This window comes from Vicugna pacos, chromosome 10 (assembly GCF_048564905.1).
Source record: "Vicugna pacos chromosome 10, VicPac4, whole genome shotgun sequence".
Taxonomy (NCBI): Eukaryota; Metazoa; Chordata; class Mammalia; order Artiodactyla; family Camelidae; genus Vicugna; species Vicugna pacos.
Window position 1 is genome coordinate 59,299,165 of NC_132996.1, and position 20,477 is coordinate 59,319,641.

Below are 20,477 nucleotides of genomic sequence, written 5' to 3' on the forward strand. Positions count from 1 at the left end.
CAGAGTCATCCTGTTCTGTTACTTGTTGGGGCCAGAACTGAGGCTGTGAGCTGGTTTGGGGGAGACTTTTGCAGTTACATTTGGTTTCATCTCAGTTCAATCATTTTACGGAAGAGCTATGTTGATTAACTCCCAGTTTGATCCAGTTTGGCTTACTTTGCATTTTTAATGGGGAAATGATCATCGGGCTCAATGCTGAGTGAGGTTCAGTCTGTGTCACCTCCCGTCTCTGCACAGCCTGGGTCCGCGCTCCTCCCTGCCCACTGGGTCTCACTTTGTGCTGCTGAGAACCTTGGGAGCCACCAACGAGTGTGTGAGATGTACACCAGAGCAGCAGGCTGGGCTTTTCTTGGGCCTCTGTCAATCTCTATCTTCTCCCACAACCACCTTCTCTCCAAGTCACCAGGTTTTCTGGGTTCTACTCCCCAGCTTTGGGACGGGGAAGGGGAGGGGGCTTCTGTTTGTTCTGATTCTATCCATTCTTGGCAACTTGGAGACTGTTTCTGGCCCAGGGATTGGCACCTGCCCTGGGGAAACCACCCCAGACAAAATGAAAGGACTTGCTTTCCATGGCACTAGAAGAGATTTTGTCCCCTGCTGGACAGGAAACACGTGGTCCAGTCTCATGACTGCAGGGTGAGCCAGTCCTAGGACAGAGCCAACAAGGTGGACCACAGAGCGGAGAGACAGAAGGAAGCTGTGTCTCTGATGACAGTGTCATTAAAACACTGACTCAACCAAATCTTAAAGTTGTCCTACCTCTGCACTTCTGGTTACAGGAACGTCTTTCTTATTGTTGAAGACTGTTTGGATTGAGGGCTTTGTGACCTGCAGCCAAGAGCATTCCGAATGGATGCACTGCATTTTTACTGAGCATCACAGGAGATCGTGACCCTGGTGCAGAGAAATTCTGCCTAGGCAAAAACATCCTCCCTGAACCTTGCACTGAACCCCTCTGCATCCAAACAAAAGCATCCTGTGTGGCAGTGGCTGCCTTTAGTGGAGAATGATTTCTAGCCTTTGACCCGGTGGAGAGGCAAGTCTGATGACTGCAACACAGGCCTCTTCGAGGAGCAAAAGCAGCAGCTGATGACCTACCTCGTTCCGTTGTACAGTCTTATTTATTGCATTTCAAACCACTGGTTCCACCATGTCTTTCAAATGCATCAATGTTTCCACTTAAATAGTTTAAACTTCAGTGCCCAAGAAGCAGAAAAGAGGTTTAGGAGTTGAGGGAGGGATTCTGGGAAAGGATTATAGGTGGAGCGTAGGAATGCTTGGGAGGAAGGAGGCGCTCAGGGGAGCAGATCTCACAGGAGGACCCAAGCTCAAGCCTTACACAGCGGATGTAGGAGGGGCAGGATTCCTCTTTTTCAATGCTCCTTGAACCCAGGGAAGAGGGTCTGGGAAGAGAGACGCAGGATGAATCATGGAAGTTGTCCAGTGGAAGCAGGCATTCAACAGTTAGGGAATGCCCAGCCGTGCGCGGCGTTGCAGGGGCAGAGATGGGAGAAACATCCTCACTGGTGCATCAGCCTGTTCTGATGTGTCTCCTTGGGTTGTCCTTGTCTCACCTGTCTCCGGGACCGTGGGCCACTTGCTCCTCTCCACCAGGGCCAGCTCTACATGGACTCTGATCAGCTTCACGTGGGCACAGCCCCAAATGCCTCATGTCACGCCCACGCCACACCCCTCTTGCCACCTGCCCAGGGCTTCTCAGTGACTGCTGAGGTGTGAGACACCCGGAGACACTCTGGGTCCACCCAAGGGCAAATCAAACTGTCAAGAGTTAAAACCCCATGGAGGGAATTTGACCACGGTGTGCTGGAAGCCAGACACTGAATTACCCTCCCTTCCTCCTCACTGCACCTCCTGGCGGTGTTCAGTGGCTTTATAGAAGATGACACCTTCAGATCCAGTAATCTCCTTTGTCACCAACTGGTAGTTGGCTCAGTAACCCTCTCTGTGTGCGCCCTCCCTCCCCCTCTCCATCCTGCATAGGTGGAGGGCACTTCCTGATGAAGAGCCCAGCGCTCTCTGGCAGACAGCTTTCCAGTAATCCCAGCTAAGACAGATGGTGGCGGGGAGGGGTAGCGAACTTTCATTTAATGAATAAATATTTATTGATCCCTACAACAGGCCAGGTCCAACGCTGAGAGTTAGGAACCCAGAAGTGAAGAAGGCAGATGCAGTCCTTTCCTGTGGGGCTTATGTTGAAAAAAGGGAAATTAATTATGCAGTTAATGATCTGTAAACAAACATCTAACCTAACTAGAGATGTTAGGTCACCCCTTTTGTGACATAATTAATTTGTTCACCTAAAGACTGTTTATCAATTTGGGGTTTCACGCTGAGGCATCCATCTGAACGCATCACAGCATCCAAGGGTAGGGGAATCAGACCCAGCTGGAAATGGAAACAGATGGCTTTGCCCTTTATACTTGAACTTTAGAAAATGAGAGGGCAGAGAGGAGAAAGTTGGATACAGAGTGCTCAGATGAGGCCAAACACAGGCCGCTGCAGCTGGAGTCTGCAGCTCAGCGCAGCGGAGTCTCCCTCAGATGGGAGCTGGGTCAGGTGATGGGGACCTGCCAGCTTCAGTCACTCTGGGCTTTAACACTGGTAATTATGCATAGTTACATGCGTTACAGAGTTTGAAATATGGCCGGGTGGTCAGAGTTCAAGCTCTCAAACAACACAGCTTGGTTGGAGACCAGGCTCTGGTGGATCCTAGGGAATCTGCGTGTCTAAGAAGCTCCCCAGGGTGACTGTGACGCAGTGGTCCCTGGGGCTCACGTGGGAAGGCCCTGGTTTGGGGGAGGTCCCAGAACTCCAGGCAGGGTAGATGGAGAAACGTCCTCTTGTGTGATGAGCTGATCACAGACACGCTCTTCCTCTCAGTCATGTCCTCTTGGCTCCCCACCAACAGTTCTAATTCTGGTAGATCTCCAGTTCCTGGGGAGCCGCTGGTACCAGAATCTCTACTTCTTGGCTGCTTATGGGTGTTTCCACAGGGTCAGGTCCCAGGGGGAGGGCATATTTCAAGCTGCAAAGTTGAAATTCACTTTGAAGAAGCAGCCTGTCTTCCTGTCCAGGCTCCACGCAGTGTTTCCATGGTAACCCAGCACCGCACATCTTTCGTTATCCCTTCCAACCCCTTCTCTTCTGTTCATTAAGGGTTGTGCCCCCAATCCCTTCTCAGATCCCCTTCCCTTGAGACTTGCCTCCTGCTAGTCTCTTTCCCCTCCCTGGTTATTTTAAATTCTGAAAAGGCCAGTTTGTGGGTGACCCAGCACACTCCCTGCCCACTACCTGGTATCTAACGCAACAAACTAGGAGGTTGATCGGTGGGTTAGCCTTAAGGGTTAGGCCACCTGCCAGCCGGATAAGTGCACTGCTCCCAAATAAGCAAGAATGAGCCACAACCAAGAATAACAGCCAGTCGCGGTGCAAACCCTTTCTCCACTGGTAGTCATTCTTTCAATCATTTGTTCAACGATTATAGAATCTCTAGATGCTTGTCAGCTGCAGGAACAACACTGCCCATTTTTCTCGTGGAGTGGGCATTTCCAGTGGGGTAGGGAGCAAGAAACCAGTAGAAGCAAAAAAGCAATCTCAGAAATAAGTCCTATCAAGACAGGGATACATGGTAATGGGGGTGAGTGGGAGGAAATGTTGTGTCCACTAAGAATATGAGGGTCAGGAAAGGCTTCCTGAGCTAAAAATTTGGAGGAGGGAAGATCATCTCTCATTAATCATGTTTCAGGTACAAGTGTAAGCAATTTACTCATAAGGCTCTATTTAAACCTCAGTGCTTCATGAGGGAGGCTTTATTGTTATCCTCCTTAACAGAGGAGGACACTAAGGCACAGAGGACTTAGTCTGAAGTCACATAGTTAACTAGACACAGAGCTGGGATTCGAACCCGGGCACGTGACTGTGGAGCTTGCAGGCTTTACAGCTTGGCCATGAGCTTCGCTACCTGGGAGAGACCAAGGAACCAAAGATGCAGTGGTCTGTTATCTTTCTAAAGTCTTGGATAGATCTAAGGAAAAGCCTGCAGGGGCTGGGGGGAGGATATCCCACCTCCATCTCCTGCCCCAGCCAGCTATGCATTGATTCCATCCATCACTGTTTGACATTGAGAATCTTTTACGCGATGGAGACCATAGCAGACACTGCGTGTATGGGGAGGAGTAGGCGGTGGGGGGATTGGTATACTAATAACCGCCATGATGGGGACCAGAAAATACGAGACAGAGTAAACAGGAGTACATCAAACTTTGCCTGGGGAGGGTACAAGGTGGGGTATAGAGGAGTGGGGAGGAGAATTTCATAAAGACTGAGAGACTCTGACTTTTGGTCGATGCCTTCTACCCCAAAACCCAGACAGCGATTTGACAGGTGGAGAAGTGGAGAAGGGTTTTCTGGGCCAAGGCAGCAGCATGAAAGCCTGCAGTGTGTGCAGAGAACAGCGGGTACCACTAACACTTAAAGCCTCATGAGAAGAGGAGGGACAATGGGTGTTGCCATTATCCCAGCACTTCTGGATGACCCAGAATTCAAAAACAGATTTTAAAAATAGTAATTCCACAGGGCTGGAAACCACACAACGGCGTGATCTTGCTTAGAGATTCTCGTAAGTCGTGCCTGCAGCGGCTCCATCGGTCGCATCACCATGCCTGAAAGGGCAATACGGCTGCCATCTCCTGCCCACTTCCTCTGTACCAGATGCTCTGCAAAGCTCAACAGACTTTATTGTATTTAATTCTCACAAAACCCTACAGAAAAGTGGCTACTATTTCCCTTTTTCTATACCCTTATATCAATAAATAAAAATATCCTAATTCTTTACTCTACAGAGGAGGAAATTTAAACTCAGAGAGATAGAAACTTGTCCAGGATCCCACAGCTAATCTATGACAGACCTAGGCTTGGACCACGACCAAGCACTTGGATCAAGCCAGTGTTGCCAAATGACACTCTGTGACATGGTTCTCTGGGGCCTATGTCTCTGGATAAATAGGTAAAAATGGAAACGTCTAGATCATTGCTTCTGATTTGCTGGCAGGTGCCATGTCATTAGACTGATGACCCCATGCCCCTCCTCACCCAGGTGTCTGGCTGCTGGAATGACCTGCCTGGGTGTTTGGGCATCAGCTTTCTTATTGCTCTCAGTTCTGAACTGAGTTTGACATTCCTTGTGCAGAAAATGTGTTTCACTTGTGACGTGTGCCAAGACACGGTCAAGACTATGTTATGACCACATCAGCACTCGTCAGAAGCATTGTTTCAAGGCTAGAATATTTTGAAAGGTCACAGAAAACTCCCCTGGTCAGCAAACTGGGGTTCAAACACAGTCTTCTCTCCCCAACTATCCATCCTTATCCTCCCATCTCCAGCCACCAGAGCGTGGCTGTTGGCAGTGGGTTTTGTCCCTGAGCCAAGTCCCTCAGCCAGGCTTTAACTTTTAAAATTCCACTACCCTCTCCACTGTATTGGTTTACTAGGGACTTAAAAGTCTTTCTTTAAACTGAGCCCATTTGTAGGAGGAGGATCTCAGCCTTGCATCATCACTGACTTTGATGAGATGGGAACACGCATGCTTATTTAGTGTTGGTCTCGATGGTCTTAAGCAACAGTGTCCATTCGAATACTTTAGATTTTTTTCCTCAGTTTCTGATTTGTGGGAGCTATGTTTTTAATATAAGACAGTCATTTGGGTATTAAAGGCTGAAAAGGCTGGTTATGTGCCAGTTTCCTTGACACTGAATTCAGATCCTGTTTCAGAATAGTTGTAGGATTCTTTGATTTTATGATACTTGGATAACTGACGAAACCATAAATGAAGGAAATGATTTCCAAGCTTGTAATTATGCCAATATGTTACACATGAGAGCTAGCGTACTGAAGTTGGATGCTTTTTTTTGTTTGTTTTTACCCATTTGGAAAATTGATTAGAGCACTTTTGGGGTTTTTCTTATAACAATACTTCTTTCATACATTTGCAATCTGATTAAGATTTCTGAGTGGGAGAGAAAGGAGGTGAATTCTGCAGAATCCTTCAAGTATGTGAATAGCACCCATCAAAAGTGGTGAAGCTCAGAAAAAAAGTACAGAAAACCACTCATTGAAGACTTCCTTCCACTCAGGTGCAGATACTTGGAAAGCACATTGATTTCTAAGCTGGTGGTGTGAAAAACAGCCAAGTTGTAAACCAAGGCTTCAAAGCAGGACAGAGACTGTTTTACTAGATTCTCCTTATATTTTGGTTTTAAGCCAAAACCCTCCAGTTAAGCAACCCTCAGATTTCTGTCCAAACAGAAATCAGCACGTTTGCTGCCAACTAACTATGTAGTCACCCACCCTATGTATCATGGAAGATACATAAATAATTCTCTGCCCTCTGGAAGTTTACCATCCAATGGTGGAGGTGAGATATTCTATAAATGGGAAACATGAAGTGCTTATGCTACAATTCTCCTACCCTCTGCCCATGGCAGACATGACTAATCAATCCAAGCATTCTTTCCTGCTGTGATCAGACACAGTCTGTTCAGCTCAGGGCTCCAGGAAGCCACTAACAATAAGTTGATATGCAAAATGAATGCTCTCCGATCTTCCTGATGCATACTTATAAAAAGATCAAGAAGTAGAGAAAACAGTCTTAAAAGGCCAAATGTCTGGACTGTGTGCTACAGAAGACCTAAAGAGGAGTTCCTGTGAGTCAGTGAGATCAGAGAAGGCTTCCTGGAGGAGGGGCTTCAGCCCAACATTCAAGGATGACTACAGAGAAGAGAGGTAGAGGTATCTCAAATGGAGAGAATGGCAGCAGTGTGGGTACAGAGGGGTGCACGCTCAGGATGTGGGGAGTCTGGCAAATTGGCTGAAGGGAAAGGTGGGGGTTGAGAAATGGGTTTGCAAAGGAATGGCGCAGGCTGTGAAGGGCCTCCAGAGACTTCCCCAAGGAAGTGGAGTGGACAGTGCTTGGGCTGGAGTGATGTGTAGTGAGAGGGAAGAATCCAAAAGAGGTGCATCAAAGAAAAGTACCTCCATTATTACCTTTCAGGTCTCCTTTTCCAAAAAACATAATCTCTGAATCTCACTGGATGTCCATAGCCACAGCAATGTTTGGGCAACAGATTGGTTCTTCCGTGTGACTTTAATGGGAAATCAGCAAGGAGATTTCAAGAGACGGCCACTGAGGGGCTTCTTCTAATATTCTCCTCCCAGCTGTCACTTCAGCAGATTCAAAGCCAGTGAGTAGCATCCATAGATGTAGCTGTTCCTTCTTTCAAACAGGATCCAAATCTATCAGATTTCCCTTCTGCATCACATGGGCCAACACTTGAGCAGTCTGCATAATGTTGTCACAGAATATGATTTGACCACAGAAGGTCAGTAACATCAGAATATTTGGCTCTATAAATATCACTATGAACGCCAAATATTTTTCCTCAGCTCATTTGGAGCTTTTTGAAATGAGTCACAGCCCTAAACCTTCTGACCTGCAGGTGTGTCTGTGTGGCAAGCACATGTTACAAGCTTCGAGCCATGCAGAGCACCACGCTAGGTGCTAGGTCAAACAGGAAAATGAAAGTGTTTTCTAAACAATGAAGCCTTGTGCAAACAGAGGGCTTTATCGTGTGGACCCCAATCTTGGCCAATTTGTGTATACTCTCCCTGACCTACTGACTCTCCTTTTATTGTGATTAATTATTAGGAGCAGTAGTAACAGCTAACATTGATTGAGTAGCCAATCAATAAAGGTTGTGGCAGGAGCAGATGGCACATTCCAAGTGGGTAATTGAGGGCAGTTTCATAAAGCAGGTGTTTACAAAGGTGTGGAGGGTTAAGGAAACTAACAAGTAGTGGGAAATATCCTGGGGTCAGGAGTAGCTGGGCACTGTTCACAAACCTAGACCTGGCCTTCTGGGGCCAGTGCACAGGTGGGTAGAAAATGGGGTAGGTTTGGGCAGGAGTAGGGAGAGGAAGAAGGGGAGAAGGATGCGGAGAATGGTTCTGGACATAAAGGGATGATTTCCAGCCTAGCACTTACATTCTCAGCACTGCCTTACCTGGATTATCTGACTAAATTCTCACAACAATTCGGTGACAATGACACCGTTCACAGATGGCCACATTGAGGCACAGAAAAGTTAAGATACTAGCCCACTGTCACACAGAAAGTGACGGGCAGATTGGAACTGGAACCCAAAGCCCAAGTGTTTCATCCCTTCCACTCATCTTGTATGTGAAATCTAATCATTCATAGGAATAATTTTAATTATAACTTAATTGTTCATACCACTTATTAATGTGGTAACCATTTGGTGTATTGTTGCAATTCGTGCGTCCTCCCAAGGCCACCCACAGGAGTCACAGGAGCCCCATTTCTTTTCGTCGGCCACAGCAGTTAAATTAAAATGGTTAAATAAAATAAATAAATTAACTTTTAAAAGAGAAATATTTTTTGAATGAAGGAATATCCTAGCAGTATAACATTCATGACCCCCCCCTTCCAGTTCTAACAGAAACTTTTCATTTTTCACATCTGGAATATTTTTAATGAACTCTCTCTTTTCTGTGTAGTGAATACACAGGCAAGGCATTGCTTTGATAAAAGGATAATATGAGAAAATAATTCAGAGATACCTGAAACATACTCTGGGTGGTAGCCAGGGGCTGAGTCTCTTGCGTGCTTCCCAGCATTATATCATTTAGTCTTCAGTATTATCGTAGAGAACCTCATTATTATCACCTCTGCTTTGGTGATGAGAAAAGTGTGATTCAGAATGATCAAGGTCATTTAGCTGGAAAACAGTGGAGGTTGAATTCAAATTCAGGTTTGGGGTCTAAGTCTAATTTACTTCCTATCATATCTCAGCCGCTTCATCATGAAATGAACATTTTCCTTCTAAGAGGCAATTTCCTCTTTTGAGTGGTCTCAAAAAACTGGGTTGTTCTTACCTAAAATGAATTCTGGTGGGTATCCAAAATCAAGCAAGTCTACTATGCAGTGGCTACCCATGGGATACCTAATCTCCTGTCCTTCCCGTTCTTTGTCTCTACCAGCTTTGAAAGGAGACTGTTGCACAAAGGGCGACAGTCGTGTTGCTGCTTAAAGGATCCATCCCACTCTCGTGGTAAGAGACAAGTTTATTAGATGATGCATTTGCAAGGAAAGTGCCTAACAGCCCTCGAGACCGTGTTGATATTTTCCCATGGAGTTCCGTCTCTTGACATGCCATCACTGCCTTCACTGTATGTCTCTCCCGTTGGCTTGCCTGTTCTTTGTGGATTGACTGTGCTGGAAACGGAAACACATTCTAAGATGCTTGGGGTGGGGGTGCCCTGTGAGAAAGGAGGAGGGGATTTGGAACACAGAATGAGCTTCGAGCTCACTGAAGTCATCCTATGCTTCATTCTGCAGCTGTTTCCATCAAGCCTTCTCGTTGCCCAACCAAACGGCTTTTCCCCAAACTTCCCTTCACATTCAGATGCTCTCCTCTCCAAAACATCAGTCTTAATTCTACTTGAAGACCAGAGTCTTCACTATCCTGACTCAGTAACTTACATTCCTCTCATCAGGCCACCCTGAGCAGCAAGTCCAAAACCGTGTGGCTTATAATGATTTTCCAAGTAAAACATGGTCTTCTGGGGTATTCTCTCATCGGCCTTTGCTGCAGAATATTTTTTAAAACTGTCTCCAATGTTAGCCGCTGAACAGAGACTTGCAGGGAGGGAAACCAGTGGAAAGTGAAGCTGCCACACCCTCCAGGCTTGTCTTGATTCCTGGCTGTGTCACTGAAGGTGAGCACAGGGATTCTTCCGCAAGCTCAGAGTCTTCCCCTGCACTCTTGTGCTTGTGATTTTTATTTTGGCTGCAGGCAGAGGCGGCAGCCCCCATGAATCCCCTCCTCCGCATTCATCTATCCATCCATCCGCTGACTCATGCAGTCATTCAACATTTCTTCTCACCTCTCTTGCTATCTGCCTGCTCAATTTTTCTATAAAGGAAAAGTACATCTTAAACTTAATGAGTCTAGGGCCGGAGGTAGTCAATGAAATATGTCAAAGTACCCTAGAGTCTCTGCCAGATGGATTGAGTCAATTTCACAGAATTCCCATTGGATGCTCCTCCCTTTTTCTCTTATTCATAGATGTAACTGTATGTATTCACATTCATGTATGCATATGCACATATTCATATATGCAACCACCCCCTCATTATTTGACTCTAATCTGTTCATGGAAACATGCTGCCTAGTGAATTTCAGAAAGTAGTCACTCATATTCCATTATTTTAAATGGAAAAAATTATAATGCATTCCAAGTCTACCTGAAACCTCAATCAACTTCCCAAAATATCACTGTATATTACAGTAACGCTCTTAAACACCGTGTAAACCTCTCCCAGGAATTTCTATAATATGAATCAATTAAAACACCCTTTGCCTAATTAGCACTTAGGGAACTCCTCGGTGGAAAGGTTTGTGTGTGTGCAGCGGACTGACACCGTAGGGGATCAAGGCTCCTCCTCCTGACATCACACTGGCCTGGAAATGCCAACATGAAGAAATAATGCTGAAATATAGTAAATACCACCTCAATTAGACTTGGGTTTGTAGGGGCCCCAAGAACCTGGGTGACGCAGATTAGAACCCACGAGGGGCTAAAGCTGGTTGGGGTAAAGAGTGAGAAAGGTGATGGTGATAAGATGTAACATATTTAAAGGATGGAGTAGCAGATGCAGATTTGCTAGGAGAACCAGGAGCCAGCACTGCCACACACTCCACTCCTCTTGTGAGATCCAGGAGCCATGAAATGTTTTTCCAGTTGTGCCCATGTGGATTCACTGTAACGGGCATTCAACACAGAGAGGAAATGCTTCTTAAAAACTTGCCAGATATTGATGAAAATTTTTTAAATAAGAATTTGTATTTTTTAATTAAAACCCTAGAAAATACCACCATGAGATATGACTTCGCATCCACTAGGATGGCTGCATAAAAAACCAAAAAAACCCCACAAAAAAATGAAATTAACAACTGCTGGAAAGAAGGTGAAGAAATTGGAGCCCTTGTACCTTGCTGGTGGGAATGTCAATGGTGCAGCTGCTGTGGAAAGCAGTTTGGAGGGTCCTCAAAAAGTTAAACACAGAATTACCATCGGACCCAACAATTCTACTCCTAAGTATATACTTGAAAGAATTGACAACAAGTACTCAAACAAATACCTGTACAGGAAGGTACATAACAGCACTATTCCAATAACTAAAAGGTAGAATCACCCCAAACGTTCATCAATCAATGACTGGACAAACAAAATGAGTCATATAGATATAGTGGAATATTATTTGGCCATAAAAAGAAACAAAGTACTAACACACCCTGCAGCATGGATGAACCTTGAAAACACTATGTTAAGTGAAAGAAGCCAGACACAAAAGGTCACATATTTTAAAATTCCAAGTATATGAAATGTCCAGAATAGGCGTAGGCATAAAGACAGAAAACAGACTGGTGATTGCCAGGGACCGAAGGCGAAGACGTGAACAGAGAGTGTCTGCGTAAGGAGGGTGGGGTTTTCTTCAAGGGTGATAAAAATGTTTTAGGACTAGATGTAGGTAGTAATTGCACAACATTGTGAATGTACAAAATGCCCATGATTTGTGCACCTTAAAATAGTTAATTTTATGTGAATTTCAGCTCGATTTTTTTAAAAAGCTTTGAAAATAACTGTAACTTTCATATTGTCATTACATAGGTCAGCGCCCCTCATGTGGGCAAATGTGTGATACGTGATTGAATAAATGAATGTGTGAACCTGTCCACGGTCTACAATGCGTTGCTTGTCCAGGCTCCTGTCCACCTCCCCAGCCTCATCATACACTGGGCACCCCTTCTCTCTGCTCTCCAGGCACACTGACCTTTCCCTGGGCTCCCCTAAGTGTTAATCTGCCTCCTGTCCCAGGACCTTTGCACGCCCTCATTTCTCTGTCTGAAGCCGTCCCTCACACCCCTCCCCACTGCACTGGTTCACTTCCCCTCCAACTCCAGCTCTCTGCTGGGCCATCTCTGTCTCCAGGAAAGCCTTCCCTGATCTCTCGACTGGGTCATTTCCACCTGAATACTCTCACAGCATTAAAACTTTCTCTTCAGGTCACTTGCCACCATCACACATTTTCATTTATTTGTGCTCTTCTTCTCCTAACTCTGGCCTCCCCCATTACAACGTAAGCCCGTGAGGGCTGAGACACAGTGTCAGTGCAGTGACTAGTGCATCCCAGGCACAGTACGAGGTGCATGTATGTGCTCAGGAAACGTAATGGAAGGAGGGAGGCGAGGAGATGGGAGAAAGGAATAGATCTACCTTTTTCATCTGTTTTCCTTTAGTTATCTACTAGCTCATTATTTCTTAACCAATGGTTATAGGGAGACCTTTGTATGCGTATGTGTGCCAATTCAGACACAGACATGCAAAACCCCTTAGTTCTTAAAACCTGTTTCTATGAAGTTCTTCTCCATCCTCAAAGCAGTGTCTCCAAATGCTTGTTGGCAGAAATAAGTTCCGGAGGTAGTGAATGCGATAACACTAAAGATGAAGTGGGAGCTGAACTCTTACTGGTTTTCGGGAAATTGGAGGTCAGATAGCATGGATGGTACAGGCACCGTCTACATGTATTCTGATTTCTCCCGCTGGGGCGTACCGTCACTCTTTAACTCATCCCCTTTTCTTTGTCTTCCGGGTCTGCTGCTTTCCCATCCTGCTAGTCTCTCTCCTTCTTCTGCCTTTACCATAAGCCCCTCTGATTTCCCATTTGGGTATTTCTTCCATCATGCTCTGACGGCCTCTCTGTTCCTCTTCCTGTACCCTGGTACCTGACAGCAACCTGAGCCAGGATCTCAAAATCTAAAAATGTCGGAAGATGCAGCAATGTTTTCTGCTAACAAATGGTGCTAGAGAATCGTCAGTCCCATGAAGAGAAGAGCCATGCACCGAAACTATCCACATGCTGTACCAGAGAAGAAACTAGAAAGAGAAGATGTGACAGGTCTGGGACCTGTCACTGAGAAGGGATTGATGCACAGACCAAAGGTCCACCTTACGTCTCAAAGGATCTAGTGTTTCCAGCGGGTGTGTCCTCATCTCCCTGAAATAATCTATGCTAATTTCTCGATGCAAAATTCATACTGTCTTCCCTGTTGCTAAGCTACCAGCCCAAACATGTTTACTGTGTAAATTTCTCTGGAGGGTGCAGGGCTGCACCCAGGGCTTGAAGCTTGTTGGATGCAAGGTGGTGAAACCACCCAAAGCTCTGGGAAAGGTTCCTGAAGCTGACCAGCAAAGATGCATATGTTGGAGACACTTTTAAGCCACATCTGGGGAAACACAGTGGCTCAAGAAAGATTTTGACAAGTTTTTTCTGCTCATTTTCAGTCATTGGTTAGAGGTATAAGCTCTGAAGCCAGACTTTCTAAATTTGATTCCCAGCTCTGCCACTAAATAAGGTACTTAAGTGTTGTGTGTTTTACTTTTCCCATGTGTAAAATGGAAATAATAATTATGCATATTTCATAGGGCTGTTATGAGGATAAAATTAATGTGGTTAAAGAGCTTAGAACAGTGTTTGGCACACAGAACTCAATCAATGTTAGCTCTCCTATCACTGTGATTTATCACTCCATGGAAATAGATCCATTTGTTGTTTGTTTGTTTATATGAGTAGGAGAATTTACTAGCCAGGAGATCAGCTGAGAAATCAATCCTTTTAAAAGATTGAGAATCCAAGGAAGTCATACCTGACAGCAGCCCAGAGTCTAATCGGTCCCAGGAGTGGGGTTAGCAATTCACATTGACCTCCTGTGATCACTGAAGTACAGGGGAGACCTCGGCAGAGCAGCCAGTGAGAACTGGAGAACGTTCTTTGGGCTGAAGGTGGGGATACTCCTCCTAAGGATTCCCCATGGCACCCTCGTCAACCCCCATCACGGTGGCACTGTAACACCTTCATGGCAACTGCTGGCTTCATTGTCTGTCTCCCCAAGTACAAGGAAGAGCATATGTCTGTCTTTTTATTGCTGTATCCCAGTGCCTAGCATGTGCTCATTAACCTTTAATGAATGAAATTTTTAGCTGATGAAATGCAGCCTCTGGGCTCTGATCCATCCTCACTCTGACAAGTCTGTATGTAGACAAGTGATCTGGGAGGATGTTGCTCCTGTCGCCTAAGGAAGAGGAGAACAGACGGGAGGGTTGATCAGACCACGTTAATGTTCTCCAGGTCCTAGTCTGAAGGAGGAGGTGGCCGCAGGAGAAGCAGCAGAAAGCAGACAGGGCCCTGGAGGTGGTGTGTAATGGACCACAAAAAAAAAGAGGGCCATGTCTCCTGATTACAGCCCCCAGATCCTCCTGGTAATAAAAATACTGGCTTGATACTAAATTAATGTTCACAAACATGATACTGCAACATGACAAATATTAATAAAAACTTTACTGAAGTATAACTACATTCAGAAAAGGACACGAAGCATAAGTGTAGAGCTGGATGAATTTTCTTTTTTGAAGTGGACACAGCTGTGTCACCAGGACCATGTCAAGAGGTAGAGCTTATAAACAAAAGCCCAGAAGCTCCCCCTACTCTGTGCCAGTCATTACCTGCCCCCTGTATAAACCCCAGACCTAAATTTTCAATTTGAAAATTTGATTTCAAATCTTGTGGCATCTTAACTGTGTGCATCCCTTTGCACCTTCCCTCTCTTATTCAGTGCTATGCCACCATATGGTGATTTAACTCAAAGTATACATTGATGGGTTATCACGCGCCCAGTATCACACCAGATATTGTCAGGGATACAAGGAAAACGAAACACACTCCTTGATCTTGGAGGGAAAAAACTCCACTCTACATATGTTGTTTGATTAAAGTACAGCTTGTATTTATATTATTTCTTAAAAACTTAGGATTGATCTGTTAGTGTTTGCTATAGTCTGAATGCTTGTATCCCCCTCCCCTGCAAATTCATGTGATGCTATTAGGAGATGGCGCTTGGGGGGGGGTGGTTAGGTCATGAGGGCAGAGCCCTAATCATAAATGGGATCAGTGCCCTTAGGAAAGTGGCAGGAGAGAGCACCCTCGCCCTTTTCCACCAGGCGAGGTTACAGCCAAAAGTCTAGGAAGCAGGTCCTCACCAGACACTGAATCTTTGATCCTGGGCTTTCCAGCCTCTAGCACCAAGAGAAATAAATTGTCGTTGTTTATAAGTGACCCACTTTGTGGTATTTTTAATGAACTAAGACAGTGTTGCGTCAAAAGGCATTTCACTTCTCAACTCTGCTGGAAGGAGGGTAGGGTTTACAGTTGGTAGTAAGTAGCATTGGCAGAGGGGGCTGGGAGATGTGGATAAAGAGGCCTGGGGACCACTGCTGAGGGGCCAGGTGACTTGAATAAAGCCTTTGATCACATATTAGCTTCAAGGTGACAGCACCAGGGTTGTTCCAGAAACCTCTGAGATGCACTTGAGAAGACTGATGTAGGGGACAGCAAGGTGAGCACCAGGTGGGGAGAAGACCTGACACTGAAACGAAAGCTTTCTGAGAACAGGGTCCCCACTCCATGATAAGTAGGGATTTAGGTTAGCCAAAACGAAGGCTTCCTCTGAAAGGACCCAGAAATGTGGAGAGTGGCAGCCTGTGCAGACAGCGTGGAAAGGAAATTCTAGGGGAAGGAACTAATGGGCCTGGCTGCCGAGCACTGATAGATGCAGCAGCAGCAGTGAAGTGAAGGTGATCACGTGCGCACACACACACACACACACACACCCATGCACCCTGTTCTGCTTCTCTGCTCTGTCTCCTGCTCAAGCCGCCTGGTCGTCACTGCATAATAACCCAGCTTTCAAAGCTGGGCTGAGGACAAGGACGGCGGTCCGGGGTGATGCTGTTGATCTCCAGCGGGCGGCGTAGTAAGGCTGAATCCCTCGCATGCAATCCCTAGGGCTGCACGCAGGTTAGGGTGAGAGACTGTGTAAGAAGGCAGGATAAAGGGTCCACGGTGAGCATTTCAAAAAAGCCAAGAAGGACTATGAGTTGAAGCCAGCCAGAGGCACGAACAGTGACGGATGACTGCGGGCTTGCACCCTCTCCCACCTCGCACTCAGCAAAGATTCCGGATAGATTCCTTCAGCTGCCTGGAGAAGCCTTTGGGTATGTCCTCAGAATGTTTGAAAGAGCAGCAAATAAAAGACATAGGACTATAACAGCACATCCAATAAAATCAATCAAGGGAAATGACTATATGTGCCTCTTTATTCATTTATTAAATAATAGAATCTAGCCAGAGATTTAATAAGTACTATCATTTAGAATTAGAGATGAGCCTAAAAGCTCTTGCGAAGCATCTGCTGCAGCTGTGCTCTGCTCTGAACCTATCTGTGATTTCCCTTGAGGACCAAGTCAGAGCTATTGTCAATATTCCTGTGCTGTGTTGTTTATATTCCTATTTACAGAAAATGCTAAGTTTCAGGTAGATGTTAATGAAAATAAAGATATAATTTTTCCCTCTCCAAGACCATGAACCCCTTGCATTTTATCTACAGACCCCATGTTGAGGTCTGTGGACCTTAGGTTAAGAACCCCCAGGGGAAAATTCAGAGTCAGTTCTTCTCAAAATCACTACAAACTTCAACTTCAGCCAACCATTCATGGCCAGAAATCAGATTCTGATGGCCTGTTAATCCAAGGAATTTTTCCAGCAACCACAACCAGTGACTTACAGAGACGTGGGTGGTCACTCTGTATCCCACAGACATCCCAGTTCTCAGTGGTTGCAGGAATCTAGAACCCTCTTCCTCCCACCTCCAGGCCCTCTCTCTTTAAGGAACATCTTCAGGGAGCCTTTCTTAACTGACTCTCCTCTTTGTCAATGTGCGCCATGCCCATCCCCCTGCTGCCACCTCTAACACCACTTCCTTTACTTTTTTTGAAACGTCAATCATCAATAGTACTGTCTTTTCTCTGTGGACTTTATCTGGGTCAGTAGCTGAATCAGCCAGAGCACAATGGGAGCCAAACCCACACGGTGAGCTCTCACTTCGTCACCCTCATGCTTGCCCAGGTGCCCAAATCCTCATTACTGAGATGTTACTGGGATGTGAATGGATGGGTCTCGAGCATCAACAAACGTTTATTGTGCCCCTCCTGAGCAAGCCCTGGGCTGCAAAGGCATGGTATATGTCTCCATATTTGAAGAAATAATGCAGACAATAATCCCCAACGGCTGGACATGAGGATGCATTTATTTGTCAACAGTTTCTTATTGGGCACCTCCTAGATTCCAGACAGAGTAGGTGCAGGGAACAAATATTAGACAAGTAAGCAGATACGAAAAATCACATCCAATTGTCACATGTGCTACAGAAAGAAGGAAGCCATTGGAAAGGAACAGTATGGAGAAGGCGAAGGCGGAGGTTGTTTTGTTGCATGTGGCAGTAAACAAAATCCTCCCTGAAGAGGTAAAATTCAAACCAAAAGAGACCTAAAGGATGAGAAGGAGCCATCTGTGTGGAAAGCCAGAGGACAATGGGAAGGGTTGGTGTCAAAACTCCAGGGAAGCTGAAACTTCCCAGGAAGTGGGGAAGGGGCATCATCTGGGTGGGAGAGGCAAACACCTGCCGCATGGAGATGGCCGGGGAATGGAGTGGAGTAGCTCATAGCATGGACACCAGAACCAGACTAGCGTGGCCAGAATCTGGCTCTAACGTTTCTGCAGCTGTGTGGCCTTGGGCAAGTCACTCACCCTCTCTGAGCCTTAGCTGCTCCATCTTTAACTTGGGATCATCACAGATGTCCTTCATGGTGTTGTTCAATGCATTAAGTGGAGAGCACTTAGCTCGGAGCCTGGCACAGAGTATGTGCCATGATGAGTTTTGCTATGATTTGTTCCAAGATCAGTGAGAAGTTGTGGAGGGTTTTAAGCCAGGGAGAGGCATAATCTAGTTTGTCTTTAACAGATTATTGGCCATTGTGTGGGCTACTAGTCATCAAATCAATAAGTCAAAGAGTTGGAAGGGATCCCAGAGGTCATTTACATCAACACCTTCCGCTTTGGTTCTCTCTGGGAAGGGGAGGGGACGATGCCTGAAAAGCCACCACTGTGAAAGGCAGAAGAATAGCCATCTCTTAATGTGCTGGATCGGGGAGGAGGCCGACAGGCAGCAGGTCACAACTTCTAGAGAAGGGCTAACCCCCCAGCCCCTCCCCAACCCCGTGCCCACCAGCGGGGAGCCCACCACTCCCACTGCAGATGGTTCCAGGCCCACACCCCGCTGCCCAACTGACTCCTGTTCCTGCCAGTGTCAATGTCACTTTTCTTGGATTGCAGGTGCCTCAAGGACAGCAGCCATTTCCTTCCACCCTCACTGTGCAGTGACTGACACAGGCCCCGAGCAACCGGGCCTCAGAGCTTTTGAATAATTCATTGGCACAAGGAAGGTGGAGTCACAGCATTGTGGATGTTCTGCTCCTGGAATTATATAGGCTGTGTAAGGAATCCAGAGGGGCTTGGGAAGCCACTGTCACCCCCTGCCCCAGGGCCTGTCTTCCTCCAGTCATTCGAGCCAGACTTTTCCTCCCGGGTCTCCAAAGAATATTTTGTACTCCCCACTTTAGAAGTGTGTCCTGGGTTCACAGCCCATGCAGGGCAGTCCTTCCTAACCTGCCCACAGGCCTTCAGGACCCCTTCAGCAGAACTGTACAATGGGGACACCACCCACTTCCTGCCCAAAGAGGCTCCAGGGACAAGCTAATGCATGGGATGAAAGCCCTCGGTCTCCAGGGGCATCTCCAGACACCTCCTGGGGGAGGTCGCAGCACCCCCTCAGGCTGGCTGGAGCTGGCGGCTGCTGGGAGGGTGCGAGGCTCCTCCAGGCCCTCCCATATTCACCTGCCCCCTCCCCAGCGGCCCCGACAGCAGACACCTCCTCTCTGGATTTCGGTGGATTTCCCCCTTCTCAGCTCTGGCAGTGCTTTCCCTACACCAGCCCACAATACTTCCTCCCTCTTCCCTCTCACAGTTCCCCTTTCTCATCTCCCCAGTTCTGCCAGCACCTCATTCTCCACCATTTCTCTCTCAGCCTCCCCTAACCCTCACAGCCCCCTCCTCCAGCCCCTCACAGCCCTTCTCTCCTACTCCTCCTCCCAGCCCCGATTCCTATCCAAGTCCGCTTTCCCATTCCCCTCTGTGCCCGCCCATTTAGGGCTCGCCGTCCGTTCCTCTCCTGTCCCCCAGCCTCTCTCCCCCAGTCATCGTCTCCGAAACCCTCTGCCCACAGGCCTCCAGGTCCCCTCGGCGGGTCCCCAAGCGCGTCCGTGGAACCTGCTCCCCGCCGTGCTCCGTCGCGCCGAGAAGAGCGACCACCGTTCCCTCCCACCCACTCCCCCGCCGCACCGCCCGGGAGACCCACCCCGGCCCGGCCCGGGGAGGCCGCGAAGCCGCCCCCCTCACCTGTTGGGCGGACCGGAGCACACCGGGCCTAGCCTCCTCCGGATCCGGGTCCCGGTCCCGCTGCAGCACCCCCTTCTTGGGGTGCATGTGCCGGCACAGGCAGGTGACCCCGCACAGCGCGAGGATGCTGGTGGCCGTGCCCAGCGTGGCGCCCAGCGCGATCACGGGCACGGACAGCACCATGGTGCCGGCCGCCCGGCTCCTGCGCTGGGCTCGTCCCGCCGCCGCGCACCTCCCCGGCCTGGGATCCGGGCGCGCTCGCCGCTCTCCCGCCGCCGGAGGGGCGGGCAGGGAGGGCGGCTCGAGGACGTCAGAGCCGGAGGCTGGACCGGGGGCCGGCCGGTGCGCCCGCACTCCGCACCGCGTCAACCAGCATCCCTCCCCAGCAGCACGTGACCGACCCCCCACCCCAACCCAAGCCGGAGCCGGTCAGGTAGGAGGAACCTTAGGGTCGTCTCGGGCCGTTCTTCGGGCTTTACGTAGGAGGACACTTCGGTCCAAGAAGGACAGGAGCTCTCCGAGGTCACACTGTGCGTTAGCGGGCAAACAGGGGCTCAAAGCCAGGCCTGCAGCTCCGTCTCGATAGCGGGTCATTTTACCAGACTTCTACCCTTTTGTTCACGCTCTCTGGACAAGGAGGCTGTAAAATCATTCACGAGCCTTTCAAACACACAAAACTGGAGATTTCCCGTTTCCTGAACTTGCCAGGCGTTTACTACCAGGGAGAAGGACGAGAGGGAATTGATGCAGACTGTATCATGTCCTGGTGAGGGTGATTGCAATGGTTCTGTTCACATCTGCACCACCTCTAGCCTTGCCCTGGGAGTCTACTTTTATCCCCTAATCAGATTTGCAGATATTCCCATCTTCATCTACAGATGAGGAAGCTGAGGCTCAGAGGGGATGAGGGGCAGCCAGAAAACTCCAGTCATTCTGATCCCAGACTCAGGTTTGCAGAGTCCAAGCCCAC

The 20,477-nt window shown here is 47.7% G+C and overlaps 1 protein-coding gene across 1 annotated transcript in view; it reads right to left on the minus strand.

Annotated features, from left to right (window-relative positions):
* Positions 1-19,759, minus strand: part of SYT13 (synaptotagmin 13) — a 34,735-nt gene extending 14,976 nt beyond the window's left edge. The window contains exon 1 of the mRNA XM_031690597.2: positions 19,508-19,759. Within this exon, the coding sequence (XP_031546457.1) occupies positions 19,508-19,690 (183 nt within the window). The 5' untranslated portion in view covers positions 19,691-19,759. The remainder of the gene's footprint in view (positions 1-19,507) is intronic.
* Positions 19,760-20,477: the final 718 nt, after the last annotated feature.